Below are 21,432 nucleotides of genomic sequence, written 5' to 3' on the forward strand. Positions count from 1 at the left end.
TTTTGTCGTGGGTTTTTCATTTTCTGGGGTTTTTTTTTAATTGTTCCCTTTGGCCTAGAAACTGCAGTTTAGATAAAACTGTGTTTGCTTGATATTTTTTGTTGAACTAAGTGATTTAAGTATCTGGTGCTTTAGAATGCATCATTAATAATCTTTTTCTCAAGATTTTGCAGAAACTCTAGCTTGCAGTGAAAAAGGCCAGAAGCTTCTCAGAGGTATATAGTCAAATGTGAATATTCTGAACACTATGAGATGCTCTTTAACACTGGGGTTTTTTGTAAACACATACAAGGCTTATTCTAATGACTTCTTCTCTCACATCTTCTAATTAATGCTTCTAAGGAAAAAAAACCCCAAAACCTGTAAAAAAGCCCCAACCCAAACAAAAGATAACTCTTGCTTGCTTTTCCATCTGATAGACTGGGTATAAATGCATGGCTGTAAGCATTTCAGTGACTTCATTATTGCTAATTATTTATTAATCTTGGTGAACTTCAAAGAAGTTGTAGAGAATGTACTATAAATGCATTAACTTGCACTCTAAGAAGAAAAAAAATCCAGTGGCTCATATATGCAGCCTTACCTCCTCCTTGTTGACAAGTTCTCATCACTTTCACTGGTCACCAGGACTCTGCTAGATCCTCCTTGACTGGCTTCATGCATCACTTCAATCTGAATGAGAAGGACATGTTAAAACTGAAAATACTTAATTGCTGATGCTTTTATTTAGAGAACTTTAACTCTTTGAAAGAATAAAAAAAGATCCTACCCAACCTAGTAAGCCACTAGACAAGTTAAAATGATTGAGTTCTAGATGTGCAGAAATATCTCCTGTATATTTATATTCTCCTTCCTTGCTCAGTGGTGGCATGGAGGCATTCCTTACTGCAGGCAAACTCATTATATTCTTGCACCACAGGAGGTGAATTATCTCCTTGTGTAGATAATTACAGGCATAAAAATCTGTTCCTTAGACTCTACAACACTATTATTTTCATTTCCTGTCTGAAGCCAACCCAAAGACTTCATATTTTCAGAGTTCTTTGTAGAATGCCCTATGGAGAAATCTGGGAATCCTCCGTGTGCCTCTGAGAAGTTTCTGTGTCCCAGCAGCAGTGCTGGCTGAGGCAGTGCTGAGCACAGGTACCTGTGCAGAGCCTGTGCCCAGGCTGAAAACAGAGCTGAGCTTTTGTACAGCTCCAGTGTTTTATTTTGATAGACACTCACACACTCCCTTGTCCAGTCTTGCAGAGTTGAATCATTTCAAGTGCTCTCCAGGCAAGTTTTAAGCAGGCTTTTCCTCCTTTTGCCTGCAGCTTTAAGAGCACCAAGCACTACTTGCACTTACTCAAAAGCCAATCTCTTTAAATTCAGTAAAACAACCCAGCTGCTGAGTTTGCTGTTAATCCAAGCCAATACCTAAATCCCAGCAGAACCTAAGTTCTTGAGCACTTGCATTTTTAAGGGCTGATTCTGAAGAGGGAAAGTAGTTGCCTATCTTACATTCTATATTGCTAAATTTTTTAGCTGGTTGATGATAATGATGGACTCCAGTAATAAACTGTCCTCATCTGAGTTATTATCAGCACAACGGGAGGGAAGGGAGGGGGGCATAATTTGCAGTGTAGTCTTGGGAAGTGGATTTAAAAATGAATGAATGAATGGATGTTTTATAAAGCTTGTACCATGTTGCTGCATACACCTAACTACGTGGGAGGAATGCAACTGTGATTACTGATGAGAGTAAAACTAATTCCAAAATCACTTTCTGTTAGTTTAGACAAAGGGGAGACCAGCTGTATGTTCCTGCTGATAACTGTGTTTTATTCTGTGCTTATTGCTGAAGCTGTGGGCTGTGTTGGCCATTTCAGAAAATGGACTGCATTTAATTTTTGCTTTCAGCTTTAGAGGAATAAACAAGAGACATATGAGCAAGTCAGGGGTGTGGATAACAGAAGAGTTAGGTTAAAACAGCTTGTTCTTATCAGAGTGTTAACTTAAATATGTTCCAATTTCCAAGTATAGGTATGTAAATCTATATTTATGTGGTTTTGAGTTCTCTCACAATAGGGGATGTCCCCAAATCACAGGTAATCCTACCTTAATTCCACCTTTTGTCTTCTTAATGCTTTTCTTTTTTGATAACTCTACTTCAGAAATGGTCTTTGGAGGGCAGGAAATTTCTGTGGACCTCCTATTAGTAGCTGAAAGAGTAAAAAAGGAAGTAACATTACAAAACACGTGCTAAAAGTTAAAATTCTATTTCCCGAAAAGTGCAATGAGCAAAGATCCTGACACATCGGTGGTAAATGAGACCTGGCTTAGAGAACTGAGTTGTGCTGGAGCAGTGATGGACCAGCTGGCACAAGGGATGGGTTCCCTTGTTCAGTGCTGCACTGTGTCTCAAATTGGCATCTTCACCTCCACGTTGTAAGGATTACTTTGGTTTGGCTTCCCCTGGGAAAACCATCTTTGGGACAGCACAGGTAAATGTTTAGCCAGCTGTACCAACGCTTGGGTAATTGTCACTTGCATGTGTTGCTTGTGTGGGCTCCGAAAGCAAGGAAATTTTGTTTCTGGTAATCATTTGCTGTTGTTGCATTAAAGGATTGCTCCCTGTAAGGTTTCGTTACATGAACAACTCTCAAAAGAGTAATCACAGGAGTTCAGTCAGTCACAGTGACAGGTATGTAAGGCCAGAGAGTCTGAGGATATTATTTCGGAATATGCCCTGTTGTGTCAGGTTTGGTGACCCTTGCAGGCTCTGAAACCCCCAGCAGACACTCTGGTGTCTGAAGCTACTTGGACAGTCATCCTCACCAACATAACCACCTGTGCTGAGCCTGCTGTCCAAAGGAAAGGATTAGAATGAACTGTGAGAAGGGCAATCATACATTTGGCTTGAATAGAAAATAATCTCTGTTAGTTTTATCTTTGTTTTGGATTGATAATGAGTTCACAGCACATGCAAGTACAAGGCCAACAGCACTCTCCTTTTTCTTAGTTGCTGAGTTGATATGGGCAGCCATTCATGTCATGGGTGAAAACATGTATGAATGCCAAATGAAATGCTGAAAGAATCTGGGTCAGGCAATAAAGAACAAAATTAAGTCCTTTTCATTTTTATTCTGTCAGAACTTTCTAACTGTTAGCTAACTAACACTTTTTCTAAGAATAAAAGCTAATGTTTTCAAATGCATCTGGCAACATTTTGTTTTAGAGGGTTTCACCAAGTTTAATACTTTGAAATGTTGTGAGTCTTGATAGTCATTAATAACTTTTTCTTCTTTGGGAGAAGCTGAGGCATACAGCAAAAAAGATGCAGACATCTTTGAATGAGGAGGACATAGTATCAAAGGTTTCATGCAGGAGAGGGCTGAACGCTTCAAAAAGAAACACCTTAACAAAGTTTCAAATGCCCTTGTCATTAGTTCTTCTTTTAAAGTAGTTTTAAAAAGGGCAAAAAGAAACACATAGAAGCACCCCAAATTCTATTCCGTTAAAAAGACAACATATCAGTTTCAACATAGCAGTTTTCTCATCATATCAGACAATAATAATGGAAGCTGGCATTTCTTCTACCCTGTGTCTTTTCAACAGCCTTGTCACACAGCTGGGAAGAGAACTAATTAAAGCAGCCTCTCTCCAAATCTTCCCTAAATCTTCTTGGATTAATCCAATGCTAAATGACATAAGGGCTTGGCAATGCCCATTTCATGCCTGTTGCCTCCTCACAATGACTCCATACTAGAAAGTTTCCTCAATGGAACAGTGAAATCTGGCAGTCACCAGCAGCTATAATCAACTGGTAGAGGATTCTTGTGGTTCCCAGGACTGAGCTGAAATGAAAATGGTCTCTTTTTGGCTCTTCCATCACTCTTTCAGAATATGCAGCAGGGGATTTGTTTTGATTTTGAGCACTAGTTTCAACAAATGCCTTCTTCCCATCCCCAAGGCAAGTTTTCCCTGAAGTAGTATTTGTTCTCTCAAAGGTATTTTTATTTCACCCAAAAAGCAGTGTACTGACATTTTGGAACCAAGAGAACAAAAAGATGCAAGATGCAGCACATAGAAGCTATTGATCCCAATTGTCAAACTTCTTCATACCTTTCTAATCTGCAGGGAGGGTGACTGCTACTGTTGGCAAAACCAGAATATTTGGGAAGTTTTCAAATGGGTCCTCTAATGTGTTTTCCCATGAATCTGAGTAAGGTTTCTAAAAGCATCAGTAAATTCACCCTTTTCTGTATTGATGCACTCTAGAGATTCTATTTAGCCATAAATTCTCACCTACCACAATCATGACAAAACACAGGCTGTGATCATACCTATTACACTAGAAACTATTATATCCTGGAGCTTCTCCCAACTATATCCTATTTATACCTTGAAAAAACAGCATTAAAAAAAATAAATCTAAGACTTGGTCTCCAAGACATTGTTTCATACTCTTACCCACACCTGAATACCCTAGATATGCTGCCAATGTCTAGCTGCCCTGTCTAAATCCGAGTTCAGTCCATTGGATTGCTCTACAAAGCTAATTCACAAATTTTATGGATGTGTTGTGGAAATAAAGGGAAGCAAAGGAAATAACTTCAGAAAACATGAGAACTTTTGCTTAGAAGAGCACAGTCAGCAATACCAAGTTGTTTGACTTATTCATTAATCAGAAAACTTTGTATCTTCAAGGGATGGTTGATACTGGCATGAAAACCCTGCTGAAAGCAATCAGCAGAAAAAGTGGAAATCAGTTACAACTTTGATGTCTGGATCACAGCTTGCAAGCTCAGACAGCCCCAGGTGATCCAGGAAAGAGAGCACAGGGCAGTTTAAATGGAAGATGACACATTCACAAGAAGCCAAACTGCAGGTGCTCCTTGATCCAGCAGCAAATTACTCAGGTCAGTTCACAATCTGAGTCTTGGCTTCTTCAGTGTGACATATTTCAGAAAAGGAGACAGGTACAAGATAAGAAAGGAGTCAAATTCAACTGTGTATATTTCAGACATGAATTTGATTCATACTGACACAGTGAACTTCCCTTTCCAATTTGACCCAGAAACAAACTGAAAACAGGAAACAAGTTGCTTTGGTTATGCTCTGGAAAATTTTTCAGTTGTTCACTGGCCCATAGTCTGAGACTGCTGCATCTCACTGCATTTAAGTAGTTTCTGGAGCAGTATAGAAAGAAACAGCCCAAATACCTGCTAATTATTATTGCACTAATTACTGTGGAACTGGAAATATAAGGGAAACTCCCTTATAAAATTCAGTACAGTTGGCTGTTTCAAGGTCAGTACAGTATTTTATTGCTGAAGAAGCTGAAAATTATAGTGTCGAGCTGCCTACTGAAAGAATAAAGGCACAGGAACAATGGAAAACAAGAAATTATCTAATGTCTGCATGGTTTCAAGGTTGTTTTCATCCTAGTGTTTCACAGTACTCCTCTGAATGATACATAATGATTATTTCATTTTGAATTCATTAATATTTTAAATTGCTTGATGCTGCTTTTAAAGCAAGTATTGTTAAAGGGCATTGTAAAGCAGTGTTTGGGTCTGTCACTTGCATTCACCTGGAGCACCACTACACTTTTCCAGTGGGGCTTTAGTACTGCTTACTAGTTTTTTTTGAAGAAGTCCCATGACAAGTATGGAATCACTGTTGTATTATTTAGCCTGCAGCAAATGCTAAAGTGGGCTGCACTGACACTAAACCTGATAGAAAATGACAGAGACTCATGTGCTCTGTTTTGCTTTGCAGACTTTCCATCCCTCTAAGACTGAAATAAATTCAGTGAAGAAAACTTGTGCTGCTTGTGAGAAAAGGCTGTGGTTTCAGCCATTTCCCCCCTGCTCCTGTGTAGGGAAGCAGGCAACCTCTCTCAGGTCTCGTTTCCTACGGGGGGACTACATCCCCCACTGAGAGACAGACAGAACTGCGGGCAGCTCCCAGGTGCTCAGACACAGCTGGATTAGTTCACCTGGGTAACTGGCCCTAAGTTTGCTCCTGCTAGAATAAGTGTAACTCATTAGCTAGCAAGAGACATGGGCTACAGTCAAGGGTTAGGATACATACCCGCCACCTGTAAGATATCCCAAGCCCCCCTCAAGTAAATACCATGCTTTAACATTCAGCTTTGGGGGGAATTTCCCCATCATGTTTTCCCATTTGTTTTCTCTATGAGTTAGTGCATTCTCACTAATCACCTACAGCAGAATCAAAGTCCTTTGGCAAGAACAAGCATGGAAACAACTAGTCTGCTAAACTTTATTGGGGCTTGCTGCTTGTGCTGTCCAATAGGAACATGAGTTTGAAGATAATTAGTGGCTTAATCACTGTTTTGAATGCTGGTGATGACAAAACAGAATGTTTAGGCAGCTAAAGAAACACCAGAGCAGCTATGGTTTATCACTTAATGGCTTAGGGCAGAAAGACTTTGCCATTCTTAGGCAATATAATTTAGGCTTCTTTGCTCTAGCAAAATTTCTGTCAAGCCCCCTGAAAACCTGCTGATATAAGAAGCACAGAGCGAGGTTCCTGGATGTGTAATATTCTACAAGAAGATACTACTTGGTTCCCTCAGACTGGCCCAAGTGTAGTAGCAGCCCCACAGTCACAAAACTGAAAGCATCTTTTCCTTTTTTCAACTTCATTTATAGAAATATACTGAACCATAGAAAGTAGTGGTTTCTCAAATCATTAATGAAAATCACATGCACCATCTCTTCGGAGTCAGCTAACCTCTCAGCAGCCTCACTTCCCCTGCACACATCCCCAGACGCTTGCAAGACATTCTTCCTTTATCCTCTGTCCAGATGTTATTAGTTAGTGAGTGTTATGCACTAGTGACTGTGAGGAATGCTGGACTGGATCCAATGAGCAGTTGTATACATTTAACTGAGATGGAACCAGCTTAAATTTTATTATTTAAAGAACTGAAAAGGCTCCAGCTGTGTTCCCCCCTCAGGAATCTTGTGTTCCAAGTTGGCCTTCTAAGATGCTTGTATGGTGAGTCATGGATTTTGTATGTGCAATGTGCTGTTAAACATGCTATTCGTTTAACAAACTCACAGAAATTTTGACATCTCTGCTCCTGTATTTCACTTTTTTGTTGCACACAAAGAACTCTCTAGGTGAGTATTTTATAGCACTTTGTGCTGCCATGTTCCAACTCTTGCCAGAAAGGCAACTAAAGCAAGACATTTTTCCTAACCATGGTCACTGAGATGGCCAAATCATCTTTTACTGAAATTTTCCACGAATGTGTGAGGCTGAAGAAGATAGCCTTTGGGAAAGTTTCATTTCAAAGAGTTAGAGTTTGGGAGAATTACAAGCAAATTAAAATAGATAAATGCTAACTGCAGTCATCCCTAATGGCATGTATTATCCTTTACAGTTCAGTAGTGCATCTCATTGTGCCTGACAGACTGTGTGGTTTGACTCTGTGGACTTATTCCAATTCACTCCATGCTAAGGAGTTTTGCACAGAAATGCAGAGAACAAATATGTAGTCAAACCATCAAAAATTATGCCCTCAGAAGTGAATCAGAGCAAAAATAGTTCCCTATCAAGTGCCACTTCTTTCCTCCCAACACACGTGGGGACAAATTAAGTCATTAGCAGTATTCAAGCAGTTTCCATTGGGAGTAAACAGAGCTCTCCTTAAAATAAGGTGTCATATATGCTACTTAAATATTTTCAAGGCTCATATTATAAAAAGGTCAGCAGAGATTTCTGCCTTTTCAGGGTTAATCTGTGAATGATATTTAATCAAGTTCTCACAGCTAAAACATGCACCAAATAGAGCTGGCACAAAATTTTCAGCATCATAGTAATTCTGGAACTAGTTCTTTAGTCTTGAACAGGCCTGTCCCTGCAAAATATAGAAGTCCACTTACGAAACCAGAAGCTTCAAGCAAAATTTGGATTAATCTAAAGTTTTGCTTCAGAGTTTCCAGACCCATAGAAAAGTGTTGACTGAGGGAGAGTTTATGGTGCAGCTCTGAGCTGCCTTTCTGGATCTTCACTAAGCTAAAGGATTGCTGAGAGTCACCAGAAACCATAAGGACATGGATGTGAAACTCTGACAGTCACTTCCCTGACAGAAACCTGCCCTTTCTCTCAGACATGCTATCAGCTCTGCCTGTGTGCAGAAAAATCCATCTCTGCCTGTGTATTTGTCCATGTAAAATGGAGAGTCTGACAGTTACAATAATGGAGTATTTCATGTCTGACCCTTCACATCTGTGAAGATTTTTCCATCAGCACCCTGAATTGGATTTAATTCTCCCTACCATTCCCTGTTAGGAAAATGGATAGTCAGCAAGGAAAAACAAAACAAAATCTATTCTGGAACAAATGTAACTTCTTTTCCTTTCACAGACCAACCATCGCAGTGCTGCCATGGTATTGTCACTCTGCTGCCTGGGGACAAAAGCCTTTCCTTCTGGTCTTTTATTCCTGTTTACCACATTTTATTGCCTTTGCTTGCCTTTCTATTTACACAGTCTAGGACATGGTATTTTCCAGTTGCCATATTCTATTTTGCAAGCTTTAGAAATATTCAGGTACATCCAGGGTAACAAATAACAAATGAGTTATAAAATCTGTTTTGAGAAGGTGCTCTAAGCCTCTCTCATGTTTCCAAGATGTTGCTCAATAAATTCTCTCCATAACTAAGTGCTGATAGTGCATTGATGCCATGAATGTGAAGAAAGGACACAGAGGAAAGTCCAAAAGAGGATAGCTTCAAGAAGAGCAGAATTTCACAGCCTCATTTTCAGGCTTGGAATAGGACTCAGTGTTCCTGTTTCTATTCTCAGACACGTTTCATAGTCAGACTGAAACATCTTGGTGAATTCCTCAGTTTATCTGTGCTTCAGTTTTCTTTCTGAAAAAAAGAGGTTAAAATACTGGCCAGTATTTACCAAGTGCTTTGGCATTCTGAGGGAAAGGGCACTCCAGAATTTCAAAGTATGATTCTTTGTAGCAGACAACTGGATAACACCAAAATGATTCACAAAGAATATGTGAACATAGAAGTACTATTCATAGCTGTTATAGTAACTGATTGTGAGTCCCTGGATAACCTGTAGATACACAGGCTCTTCTGAAAGAGAAATACTCTGGGTCAGTCACCCTCATGACTGAATGAGATGGCAGAGTCTACTTATCAATGTCTGAACAGGAGTGGGTTGCACTTTGCACCTCCTCACAGAACAACCAGCGTAACATTTTAAAATAAATTTCACCTACCTATTCTTTTGCAATGGGACATTAAAGGCTAAGCCTTGTCACACACTTGTCCTGTACTGGGTTGTATAACCATGAACGGCAATTCAAGGGACAGAGCAAGGGAGCATCTCATGATTTTCTGTGAAAGAATTGATAGTATGGCATGGGGTCTATCAACAAGAATCAAAACTCAGAGTACTAGTGACTATTCTATAAGGTTCTATTTATACCAACAATTTCATTTAAAAACCTGCAAATGTTCTAAAATTACAAGAACGAGGTTCAAGAAACAGTTCAAGGGACTGCATGCATAAACAGAACCACAAGATGAGCTTTTAGCCTGAATATGAAGTTTCACAATAGGCGAAAGCCATCCTAAAACTGTGCTGCTACTGAGAGGAACTAACTGATTCTGACCTGCTGAACCCATAATCCCATTTTTTGCAACTTCCTTTGCTTCAGCACTAGTGGCCATGCAGTGAGGAATCTGATGAACTCTGACATTAGTGCTGCTTGGAGAAGGTGACTGGGTTGTGTGATCTCCAGAGCTCCCTGCATTTCCGTAACTCATGCAATGGAAAAATAGCTACTACAGTTTTGCAGTCCGTTTACTCAGTTTTCAAGGCAAATCACAACTCCTCCAGGAAACTGACTGCCCACCCCAGTGCAAGAGGGGAGCACATTACTGGAGGATGTGTGTGTGGTAGAGCAGGACCTCTTCACAGGCATTGTGTTCTCAGCTTGCCTTTAACCAATAGAGAAGCTGAATCTTGAGGTAGGAACTGTACATAAAACACACAGCTAGCATGGTTTGGGGGGAAAAATGAACAGATGTCAAACTGGCATGGGAACAGGAAGAAGGTGATTTTCCTTTGGAAGAAAGGATGAATGTTGGGGAGCAGAGGAGAACAGGGATATTGGTGTGACTTTCTGCTGGTATGCCTAGAAAGCAAAATGGTCAGGCTACTGACCATCCTAATCTTGCTGTTGACAAAGCAGTTTATTGAAGCTCTTCATGCAAGTAAGGGTTTTTTTCAAGGTTTTTTGCTAAAGGTTTCTCTTTTAAGCATCACTAAGGTTCCAAAGGGACAATCCCTTCCTGCCACCAAGCACAGAGTGGCTGGTCTCCAAGATACACTGTTTCAAATTAGCTTCAGGCACGTTTCTTTTTCAGAAAATAGCTATCTTGGTTAAAGGCACATGCTAACCTCAAATAATCAACTTTCAGTAATTTCCAAGCAGAAGCAATGCTCAGCTCCTACAGTTAGCAGAGGACAAGGTAGAAAGTGAACTAACATCTATGTAGAGGGGAAAAAGCAAAAATTGCACAAATGAGTCAGTGTCACTAATGAACTCTTAATTTTGCCAGTATCTGATTGAACCCTGAAGAATTGTGAGCCTCAAAGCTGAATATTCACATTACAGTATCTGCAATGTAAAAGAGGTTCTCATTCTTATATTGCAGGCTTGCATTGACTACCCTGGCTTGGGTATTTGAGAATTAGCAATATAAGAAAGACTGAAACACAGTATGGAAATGTGCTCTGTAGATTAGATCTAGGAAGAGAAGCCTGATGGGTTTTTTTGATTCGCCCTTGTTTGTATGTTTGCAGTGACAGACATTTCATATTCATTTTTAATAGCTGGACCTACAAGGCTGACACTGCCCATCAAATTCAAGTGTTCTCTCTGATAACAAAAATCAAACATGACCATGTGGACAAATCATTGGAGTGAGTCTGAAAGCAGCTGCTCATGGCCTACCTACTGCTGCTGGTCTGGTAATCTTTGGTGATGCTCGCTTTGGGGAAGATTCAGGATGTGGAGCAACAGGTTGTACTGGCCGGGTCTGTTTGGCTGCCAGCTTCTTCAGACTCACTTGCCTCTTGTCAAACATTTCTTGTACATCTTCAAGTTTTTGTACAATTCTTTGGGCATTGGCCTTGACAAAAAAAATGCAAACAACAAATGGTTGTCAGTGCTGGACAGGGCAAGTGAAGAAAGGACTTGTATTACCAGACCCAGACTAGTGCTGGAGATCACACTATGCTACAGTTTATTGCAACCCAGTCCCTGCATTCTGCCCAAATCACAGTTTCACTGACCAACACATGGTGACTCAAGCAGTGTTTCTAGCACTGCTCTTAATCAAATGACGTATGTGTTGCATGACTACTCTTATGAGTAAAACTTTCTGCCACAAATGATCACCTCTGTGCCCTTTTGGAGTAGAGAAAGAGGCATATTTTAGCAGAGTCAAATATATAACCCAGTACAGTCTCATGGACAAAGCAATTGGAAATTTTTAACTTCTAAGTGGGCACATGCACATCTGAGGGGTTTTACCTTTATTTCAGGGGTGAGGATCGTGTCAAACTGATTGTAGAACTCCTTCGGGTTGGAGAGTTGGTGTTCCTTAGCTGTTACCAAGAACTTCTCAATTTCAACCAGTGCAGTTTCAGCTCCCTCTTGTGACTGGCACTTGTCCACAGCTTGGGAAGCTAAGAGGTAGATTCCAGCTTCACACCATTGGCTTGCCTTTAAAGAAAAATGGGGGAAGAAGGACTTATCATCCCTGACAGTCCATGTTGTCAAGTGTTGCTTCTACTCTATGAAAAACTGATTTGCCCTAACATGTCATTAAAGGAGATCAATGTTACTCATAGGGTGCAGCAGTTCCTGCCCACAAGTCGCCCCACCAGAATATGCAGAACTGAACTTCTGAACTAATGCAAAGCTCCAATATTTATAGTAACATTTACTGAATGAAATGGAGAAAACCCAAACACAACTTTTTATCTTCATCATAATTACCTGAGTTTATAAAATCATTCATTTTTAGTAGAACCTTGCCAGGGCTGTTATCTGAGAAGGTTCACTCACCTTATCTAACTGCTTATGCAGCTCAAGAGACTTTCCCAAAATATCATACTTTTTCTTGGTCTCATTGGTAAAGTCATCACAAATCCGCCTGAGTTCAACACACTTTGGTCTAATGGAGTCAACTGCATAATGGTTGTTTTGGATGAGCTGTTCTCCATGGAGAGCTAGAGACTGGGCCTTCTCCAAAGGTTCCTGTGACATTAATGAGAAAAATCCAAAGTTAGAATGACATGCATAATAAGGACAATCCATCTCTGTAACCCCTGCTGTAGCCTGGGGGTAAAGGTCTGGAATATTAATATAGCTGATATGTCTTATTTTATATTTACATTGAAGGCCAACTTCAAGGTCAATAAGTTAAAACTCATTGACTTATTGAAACTTGAGAGGTTCCATCTGAACCTCAGGAAGCACTTTTTTGTTGTGAGGGTGACCAAACGCTGGAACAGGTTGCCCACTGAGGTTATGGAGTCCATTTCTTCTTCCTCACATACTGGGAACATTCATTATATAAAATTTTCCCCCTGGTTTTTTCCCTAGCTTTCCAAGTAATGAACTGGAACTGGGTCTGAAGAACCCTGGCTTCTGGAAATTAGGATCTGTATTTTGCAATTTAAAATAATGACTCATGAGAAGAGAGCAAATATGGACAAAAAAAAAAAAAAAAAACAACAAAAAAAAAACCAAAGAAGTGTCTAGAATACCATGTCTGTAACAGCTAGAACACTAAATTGAATGCAAACCTGTCCTTTCTCTTCCAGATGTTTTTGTTCCTTTAGGAGGTTCTCAACTCGAGTCACACTGTCTCCAATATCAGCAAAACCTGCTTGTGTTTCCATGAGGTTATCCAATGTCAGTTTTACCTAAAAAACAGCAACAACAAAAACATAAAACCAAAACAAAATAAACCCACCCAAAACCCCATCACAAGATACTGATAAAAATTACAACAAACATTCACCTGCATCTTTGAGAAGAGTCTGTATCTCAAGTTTAGCCTTTTAGCTTGTTCCAAAATGGAAATGCCCAGAAATAAATCAACAACCAACTATTCTTCAAAGAGTTTCCCTGCTTCTCACTAATTAGGCCCACAAAGTTTGGACAACCTGTAACTGCAGAGTTTATATTACTCCAGAATCTGTATTACTCCAGTCTCTGGGCTGACATTTGGGCCTTCTGAACTGTATTCCCTTGACTCTGGTGGGATTGGCAACTTACCATCACAGAAGAAATTATATTTGATAACTTCACACCTAATTGCAAAATTATTTATCAAGAAGTTGGTGTTCCACATTTTGGCCTCACAGTCTGGCACTTTCCTCACTGTGTCTTATTCAAGTGCTGTAAGACATCTGAAAGCTGCCAAGGCTTTGATTTTTGAATATTCATTTACTATTTCATAATGAAGGGCTTCTCTCCCAACCTCCTTTTTGGATCACCAGGATACTCCAAGTATGGGTAGAATTTGACCTTATTTACCAGAGAAGGCTAGACAGCATGAACAAAGAAATACCTCTCTAAAATCATGTTCAAAGTGTCGAAGCTGCAGGCACTGTTCTAGTTTTAGGTGATGCTTGGTCCAAAATTGATCAAAAGCCTTTTCTGTTTCATCCAACTGAGCCAACAACCTGTCAAGAAATTATAATGAACAGAATGTACTTATTTCCTATAGTTCATTTCTTTTAAGTTACAGTAATTGATGGCAGAAAGCAGAGCAGGGAGATGGTGGGGAGCCCTACACTTATGTAAGAGAGTTCTGCGTCAACTCTCCCTTAAGCAAAAGAGAATGAAATTTGCTGTAGGACAGGCAGGAATGTGACAGATGAGTGACAACTACACAGATCTACTGTGGCAGTTACTGTCCTGCCTCCTGATGTGCAAGAAGGACTCAGAGCTGCTCCGTGTGCTGGCAGCCAAGGGCAGCTGTGCCTCCCTAGCTTCCACCCAATGCTTCAAAGGTAATTCATCCCCAGCTGATGCAGACTGAATATGATGCAATTATTATTTTATGGAATGATTAAAGCAGAACTCTACAACTTGTTAATTTTCTTCACCCATCAGAAATAGGCAAGGACTGAATAATTTTTCTCAGTCCATTAAAAACAATAGATTGGAAGCTCATAATGACTCCCGTGGACATTGTTTTACTTTGTGTAAATGATGAAACATTTATTTGCAAAGACATTAATATCAAGGTGTCATATCTTCAGTAAAATATCTGACACCAGGCTAGTGAGTCATCCTCACAGTTTCTCAATGATTCATTAATTACAAAGTAGAACAGTTTTAAACAAGTAGAAAAAACAAAAAGGAAGTGTTCTCTGAATACCTTGTATTTCAGTGAATGGGCACTCTTTGGGCAGGTAGGGAATCAGTGAGTGCTGAAGTCATCAAGTTATTGAGGAAAATGCCAATAGCTCCCTCCTATTCCTTTCAAAAATGTATTTCTGTTTTCAAACTGTCCCTGAAAAACGTGTTTTTAATCAAAGCTAGTCATTGAATTCAAGATGAATTAGCAAATTCCTTTGGGATGTTTAAAGGATTTTAAAGTATTCAGTGAAAAATATCAGCTCAGCTTTACTTTTAGCACCTTTGTTTCCAGTGAATGCAGACACACTGAAACCCTAGCATGGCATTTCTCTTTCCACTGCATCACATGGCAAAGCAGAAACTTCTACATGGTGACTGAAAGCTTCATGGTAATAACTAGCATTGTAGGAAGGAAAAGGGGGTTCCCTCTGTGTCTCTGCAGCTGTGACACTCAGTATGTTTCAGGTCTCGTCTTCATCCGTTCCTCCCCCAGAGTTTCCACGAACACTCACAAGCATTCCACCCTCTCATCTCACAGAGATTCAGGTGCCACTTTCTAACCAGGCACAGAAGTTTGAAGGACATACAAGTTATGGGGAAAGTAAGTCCCATGTTAAATCTTCACCCAGGTAGTGGTCTGACCAAAAATTACCAAGAAATTCAGGACTTGTTTGAACTTGCCTTGACAGTTTAATCAAGGAATTTCCTCTATTCCCTTCTCTGACTTACCTGTCCAATAAATCCTGAGTAGGTGAACCAGTGGTAATTTATAACCTGCATATTTAAATTATTTAAATTACACTTGCATCTCTTAGGAGTAAATTAGCAAGATGCACAAGATAATCTAGCTCCACTGACCTTTCCACTGTGGCCACATTTTCCAGTTCATCTGGACTGAGTTTGCTGTTGGCACTTCGGGTGACTGGCTCCCGGATGCATGTCAGTAAGGTGGCCCCCTGCTTCACTGCTAGTTTCAGCTCATCCTGAGGGGAAAAAAAAAGCCAAAAACCAAATTATATGTACTTCTAACAACACTCACATCTCTTAGATGACAACATAGTAATGATAAAGGAAGATTCTTTCATGGGTACAAAATACTTGAAAAAAAATACAAATGCTTACCAAAGATGAAATGTTTTTCTAGCAAATGCAGAGACCTAAATCTGTTCACTTTGATTAGTAGATCTATTTCTGAGAAAAGGAATAGAGTAATTTCTGGGCAGACTGCATATCTGACCAGGCTACTCACAGAATAAATTATTCTACCATAAATTGAATGTATGCTGTAGATTGTGAGCTGAGAGAATGGGCTGAGACATTGCACTTCTTAATGGGATTTCCTCAAACAACGTTGTGACATGCTGAGCCATAGTACATCAGCTATAAGAAGTCTTCCACAGAAGTGTCTTCCCAGCATGAAAGATGAGCAATAAGAAAGACAATGAGGCTCAAACATTAACTTGTCAGCTGATGAATCCCCACATCACTGCACACTTCTTCCATAAAAAATGTTCTTGTGCTAATATATCTTAAGTAGTATTTTTAATCTTGTGTTTAAACTAAGGCATTTGTTGACAGCTGTAATATTTACTTCTGAGCCTTACTCTGCAAAGCTAAACTAGCCCCAACTTTTTTTTTAAACAAAACGACAGTCACCATCTGGTTAGATCATTCTGTCTTTCCTGACCATCCTCATAAATGTTCTCTGTTTCTGCTACAAAGTAAGTTTATCCTTTCTGATGAACTCTTCATCAGGAGCCCATGCTATTCCAGATGTGATCCCATCACTCCCTCTCACACAGTGGAAGTGACATTTCCACATTCTACCATTCCTGAAGCTGTAAAATATCCTTTTCCACAGCTGAATCGAATCGACCTCCTGAAACCAGGTTTCTCTCCTCCTCAGTGGGTTCCAGACAATGGACTACCAAGTGATGGCAGAAAATTTTGTTAAATCAGAACTCATTTACTACACTGCTGGAGCCATCATGGGGCAACAATCACCTTCAGCTTGCTGTGGTGGTCGGTGTGTGAGGACAGAAGCTCCTCTGTGCACTGCACATCATTGGGAAGTTCAGTCTCTGCTAAGTCTGTTCCAAAGGTCTGTAGCATCTGTGCTGTTGTTTTTACTGTCATTGCAAAGTTTTCAATAGCCTGGAAAATCAAGAGCATGAAGTCACAGATTCGTTATTTACCCTTAGCCCTTTAACAGCACTTTGTGCTTCAGGCACAGTGTGCTGCAAGTATTACATGCCTGTAAAGCTGGTCACATTGCCTTTTTTTGGGTGGATGTGCTCAAAGTTACAAATTAAACCATGTGTCACAAATGACCTTTTCACAGGTCCCCACGTATTGTCACCTCTGTGGGCCAAGGGGGAACTCCCAGAGCTCAGCAGACATAATGAAACCACAGAGGACATCATCTTCAAAGCCAGGCCTGGAACTTCAGATCCTCTGCCCATGCTTGCTGGGAAATTCTGCTGCGTTTAAAATTTTAATTAAGGCTTTATTTAAGTTGAGAACACTCCTAAAATATATAGGCCAAAGCTCTTATATTTATACAGCCATTGTTCACTCAGCAGTAATCTGTCTTCCCCTGACTTCTGAATAAGTGCATCTCCATCTTGCCTATCTGTACGAGATGCATTCTGGTCACTTTCTCCCATCTGTCCACGCTAGTACACAAATACAAGAACAAGCAACTGCAAATACAGTTAAAATGCATAAACTCATTGGAACATTGCTGTTTCTTTATCACTTGGGTGCACCAACACGAAACTCATCAGAAATCTGTGGTTTTAATGAAGAACTGGGAAGTGAGGAAGGCTAAAAAAACCAGTGCTGCCTTCTCAGATACGAGTAAAATGTTCAGACCTGTGACACGTGATTAAAACTTTATATCTAGTAGCAAGCAACTGCATGGGATGTTTTTTCATGATCATGCTCAAATTTTGGGGTGACTGTGTTGTTCTGCATAGTTCTTTATTCTTTGTACTTTTTGATCTAACCCCCCCCACTGGTTTGAGTCAGTCAACAAGCACTAGGGATGCTCTTACACCCAATCAAACACTACGTAGCTGTTGCACATTGCATTCCTTTCTCCAGCAATGATGGGTATCATTGTTTGCAACCATGACAGATGAAATTATGCTGTGGGCTCAGTGAAAGACAAACTGGAGGTAGGTCATCATTCAAAAGGTGTAGAGAGAAATTACAGTCCACCTATGTGATCTGAAACATGTCCCCCACTAAACAATGCTAGCACAGTTCAAGCCTTCTTCCCTTTCTCCCCATAAATTCATGTCTGCTTTCAACACAAGCAGTACAGACCCACGCATGCTGTAGCTTAGTGCTCAGCAGCTGTATCCTGGTGTTCTCAGCGCAAAACTACTGGATTAGAGTTGACTGAAATGTCACACTTCTGACTGCAACACAGACATGGCCATCCACAACCAAAGGCCATTTACAGAAAGCCAAAAATGTGCTCTGTGGGCAAGAAAGTTCATAGGCTCCTGGCAGCCAAGAAAGGAGAGCAGAAACTGAACGATGCAAGGAGGTCACTGTGTCACTGCCAAGTAGCCAGAGTTTAAAGCTTTTTCAGAAGAAGAGCACTGGCAGGACTAGATATGAGAACACTGAGAGAAGCAGCAAAGGGCATGAAGAGCACAGCTCAACCAGACTGAAAGTCAGATTGTTTCAAGGTGCCATGGAAGCCAACACTTCCCTGATGACAACCTCTTATCCAGCAGATATTTGTTGGCTGACTGCACCATGAACTTATCAGTGTTTCACTTAATAGCATGCTTGCCCCCACTCTCTCCTGTGTATATGAGCAATAAATTCTTTCATATACCTAAATTACATCTGTGGGTTGGTTTTTTTTCAAGTCTCTGTGCTTAGTAAAAGTTTTTCCAACAAATTTAACCAAAATCTCTGGAGATTACATCGCCCTACTCCCCTAAATCCTTGGCTCACTTTTGTTTCCATATTTTACCAAACTATATATTATTGTTTTATGCAAACCCCTGTCATTAATAAATAATACAACCTTTCCTGTGCCTCTTTTTATTCCCCTTCATATTTTCAAACCTTTTGCTGTTTGAAAGCTCATATAGATGATTCATCTCTTCACACTCCCCCTTCCTGCAAGGACAGTTTCATATTTTTGATACTTTTGACACATAAGCCTGTTCACCCATCTCAACCCTAACCATATTATAGTCAACACAACTATAAATGTAGAAAATTAATCTTAGAGGAAATTCAGATTCTATGTTTGCATATTTAGAAGCATGAAATATTTGGTGGTTCTCAAGGAGAGTAATTTTAATTTTATAAGGACAGCAAAGCACCAAAAAACTACAGCAAGAAAGTGACAAAAGTGATTTGACTTAAATTACCTCAGAAAACTCTTTCTATGAGTGTTAGATGTAACCTGTCCATCAGCAACAACAGACTCAAACCCAGGGAACTCAGAACTTGGCAAAACATTGAGGCCCACATTAGATGTGGGATCTTATATACCAATCTTGCAAGTAGACCCACAAAGAGAGATGCAAATGTTGTATAAATTCTCTGTGAAATGAATCAGTTTTCCAGGATCATGACCCAGCTTAGCCCATTTTTGCTTAGGAAGAATGAGACAATATTTTATCTGCTAATGTGCCGGAGTTTGGAGTCTGTTTTTTGTGAATTGTCATCTTAACTGGGCACCTTAATGAATGTTTACACTGTTTTGAAGCAGACACTGAAATGCATTAACCAGCCCAAAAAGGGAACAAACCAATACAGTAAGAAGTATTTCTGCCTTCCTACTAACAACTGTTCTTCAGTTACCCAAAATAAGACCCAGCTGGAGTGCATGCTTGTATAGTATAAAAATGCAAAATAAAATATAGTTCCCTGAGTATTTTTGTTCTCTTAAAAGCATGGACATAATTAATCATTAAAGTGAGACTTTTGACCTTACTTCTAACCTTTGTAAAGTCAGTAAAGTACTAAAGCCTATTTTCAATTTCAGCTGAAGGCCTATGAACACCATCAATTACTTAAAAGGCAAGAGAACATGCCCACAGGCCTTGCTGAGTAAGAATACCACGACACTGTTAGGCCCTGGGCCAGGTGCACAGTGAGATACAATTACTGCTTCTATTACAAACTTTTGGGGAATTTGCCTTTCTCTATTTGAGTCACGGATTTCCTCTTTCCCTGAGTCCCTAGCAGAATCCATAGGCTGTAATGCAACTGAAAAGTTCCTGCTTAATGGTTGCTCTGCATTTGTCACCTGGACAGCTCAGGTGTAGGTGTGTAAGAACAGCACCAGCACTCACAGTTCGGTGATGGATCCACTGGCTGTGGCCGTACTCCAGGGTTCCTCCCAGCTCCCGGGTCAGCTGACTTTTGTCAATGTAGCCATGCAGATCAGAGACAGAATTTAACATGATGATCTGAAATGAATCCAAACACACTGGACTGAGAGAAATAATGAGCCTTTTCAATCATTGTTCCTAGGACCTGGGTTTGCCTTAACATGTATGACCTCTGCAGTTCCCCCACAGGCCGCCAGTTCTCATTTTGTATTTGCTCATGCCATGGCCACAGTTTATTTCCTCTATATTTTGCCTTCTCAATGTGTATATGGACATTCTTTAACTAATCTTGGTTTGACATCATCTTACTCCTTGCTAGGCTCAGTCATTTTGCATGCGCATCAAGAGAAAAAGCATGGTATTGATGATGTTCACACAAACTTCCATAAAGTAATTTATTCTCTAGATAACTTTTTTTTACAGAAAAATAGAGGCACAGGCAAGTTAAACAGCTTCCTCAACACCGACCACTTGATCCAGGGAAGTGCTGAAATGAAACCACTGAGAATAAGATTTTTCTTTCACTTTTCTGATTTTTTCGGCACTGTATGTTCACTGAATTCACTGGCATTTTTCTATTTAAAATCATAACGGAACGGAAAGGAGAGATAAGCCTAGATCCATTTTTTTTACTTTAGAATCTCCTTACTGCTAGACCTGCTTGAAGATAGCCAAACAAGATTTTAGTTCAGCTTCAGATAAGCAGCATTACCTTTTGGCAACCACTGTAAACTTGTCAACACAAGTGGTTACACAAGTAACACACATTTATTTTTGTTCCAACAGCTAGAAGATATGCCATGATTTCAGCAACAAAAAACCAAAATGTTGAGCACAAATGACAAAGAATTTTAAATAAATAAATGTCAGAAATACGTCAAATGTGTTACTTGACTCTATTTAAAGAACGCTTAAGTGGCTCTGCATGTCAGCAGGCTCCAATGGAGCGTGGTAAGTACATTGGCAAACACTGTGGACAATGAGATGAGTGCAGATGTATGGAGATAAGAGGATGTGTATTCTAGGCTAATAGTCCTCTAAGAAAAGCCTGGAGAACAAACCTGAACAGGTTTTTAGCTGATTTTTGTTACAGAATCTTTCTAGAATAATTCAGGTTGGCAGGAACCTCAGATCTCAAGTCCAGCTTTTTCTCAAAGCTGTGTCAGCTGTGAGATCAAACCAGGCTGCTCAGGGCTTTATCCACTTGGGACTTAAAACCATCCAAGGATTGAGATTGTACAACCTCTTTGGGCAGTCTGGTCTGCTGCCTGACTTTGTGGTGAAAAAGTTTTTCTTTTTATCAAGTCAGAACTGCCCTTGTTTCTCTTTATGTCAGTTATTTCTTGCCCTACCATCATGCACAAGCTGGCTGCAATGCCCAGTAACCTGCTTGGAGGGACTGGAAAGCTGCTGCTATGTCATATAAACCCTCCTAAGCCTTCCCATCTCCAGGTTAGACAAGCCCAGTTCCCTCAGCATCTTCTTACAGAACACATGCTCCAAGCCTTGACCTTCTTGGCTCTCTGTTGACCTCACTCCAGTTTAGTATTTTTCTTGGGGTTTCTGGGGGTTTCCTGGGGGAACCAAAACTCAACAGGGTATTCTCAGTGTGATTTAATTAGAGCCGAGT

At 40.1% G+C, this 21,432-nt stretch overlaps 1 protein-coding gene across 10 annotated transcripts in view; it reads right to left on the minus strand.

The window, feature by feature from the left end:
• The window catches only part of MCF2L2 (MCF.2 cell line derived transforming sequence-like 2), a 159,965-nt gene that overhangs the window by 80,325 nt on the left and 58,208 nt on the right, over positions 1 to 21,432 (minus strand). For all 10 annotated transcript variants that reach the window (XM_010397301.4, XM_010397300.4, XM_010397299.4 and 7 more), the window contains 10 exons: positions 19,764 to 19,880; positions 16,438 to 16,587; positions 15,292 to 15,416; positions 13,637 to 13,751; positions 12,867 to 12,986; positions 12,124 to 12,315; positions 11,587 to 11,778; positions 11,005 to 11,182; positions 2,101 to 2,204; positions 584 to 672 (listed from right to left, as the gene is read on the minus strand). In XM_010397301.4, coding sequence (XP_010395603.1) covers positions 584 to 672; positions 2,101 to 2,204; positions 11,005 to 11,182; positions 11,587 to 11,778; positions 12,124 to 12,315; positions 12,867 to 12,986; positions 13,637 to 13,751; positions 15,292 to 15,416; positions 16,438 to 16,587; positions 19,764 to 19,880 — 1,382 coding nt within the window. The remainder of the gene's footprint in view (positions 1 to 583; positions 673 to 2,100; positions 2,205 to 11,004; positions 11,183 to 11,586; positions 11,779 to 12,123; positions 12,316 to 12,866; positions 12,987 to 13,636; positions 13,752 to 15,291; positions 15,417 to 16,437; positions 16,588 to 19,763; positions 19,881 to 21,432) is intronic.

Source organism: Corvus cornix, chromosome 9 (assembly GCF_000738735.6).
Source record: "Corvus cornix cornix isolate S_Up_H32 chromosome 9, ASM73873v5, whole genome shotgun sequence".
NCBI classification, from domain to species: Eukaryota; Metazoa; Chordata; class Aves; order Passeriformes; family Corvidae; genus Corvus; species Corvus cornix.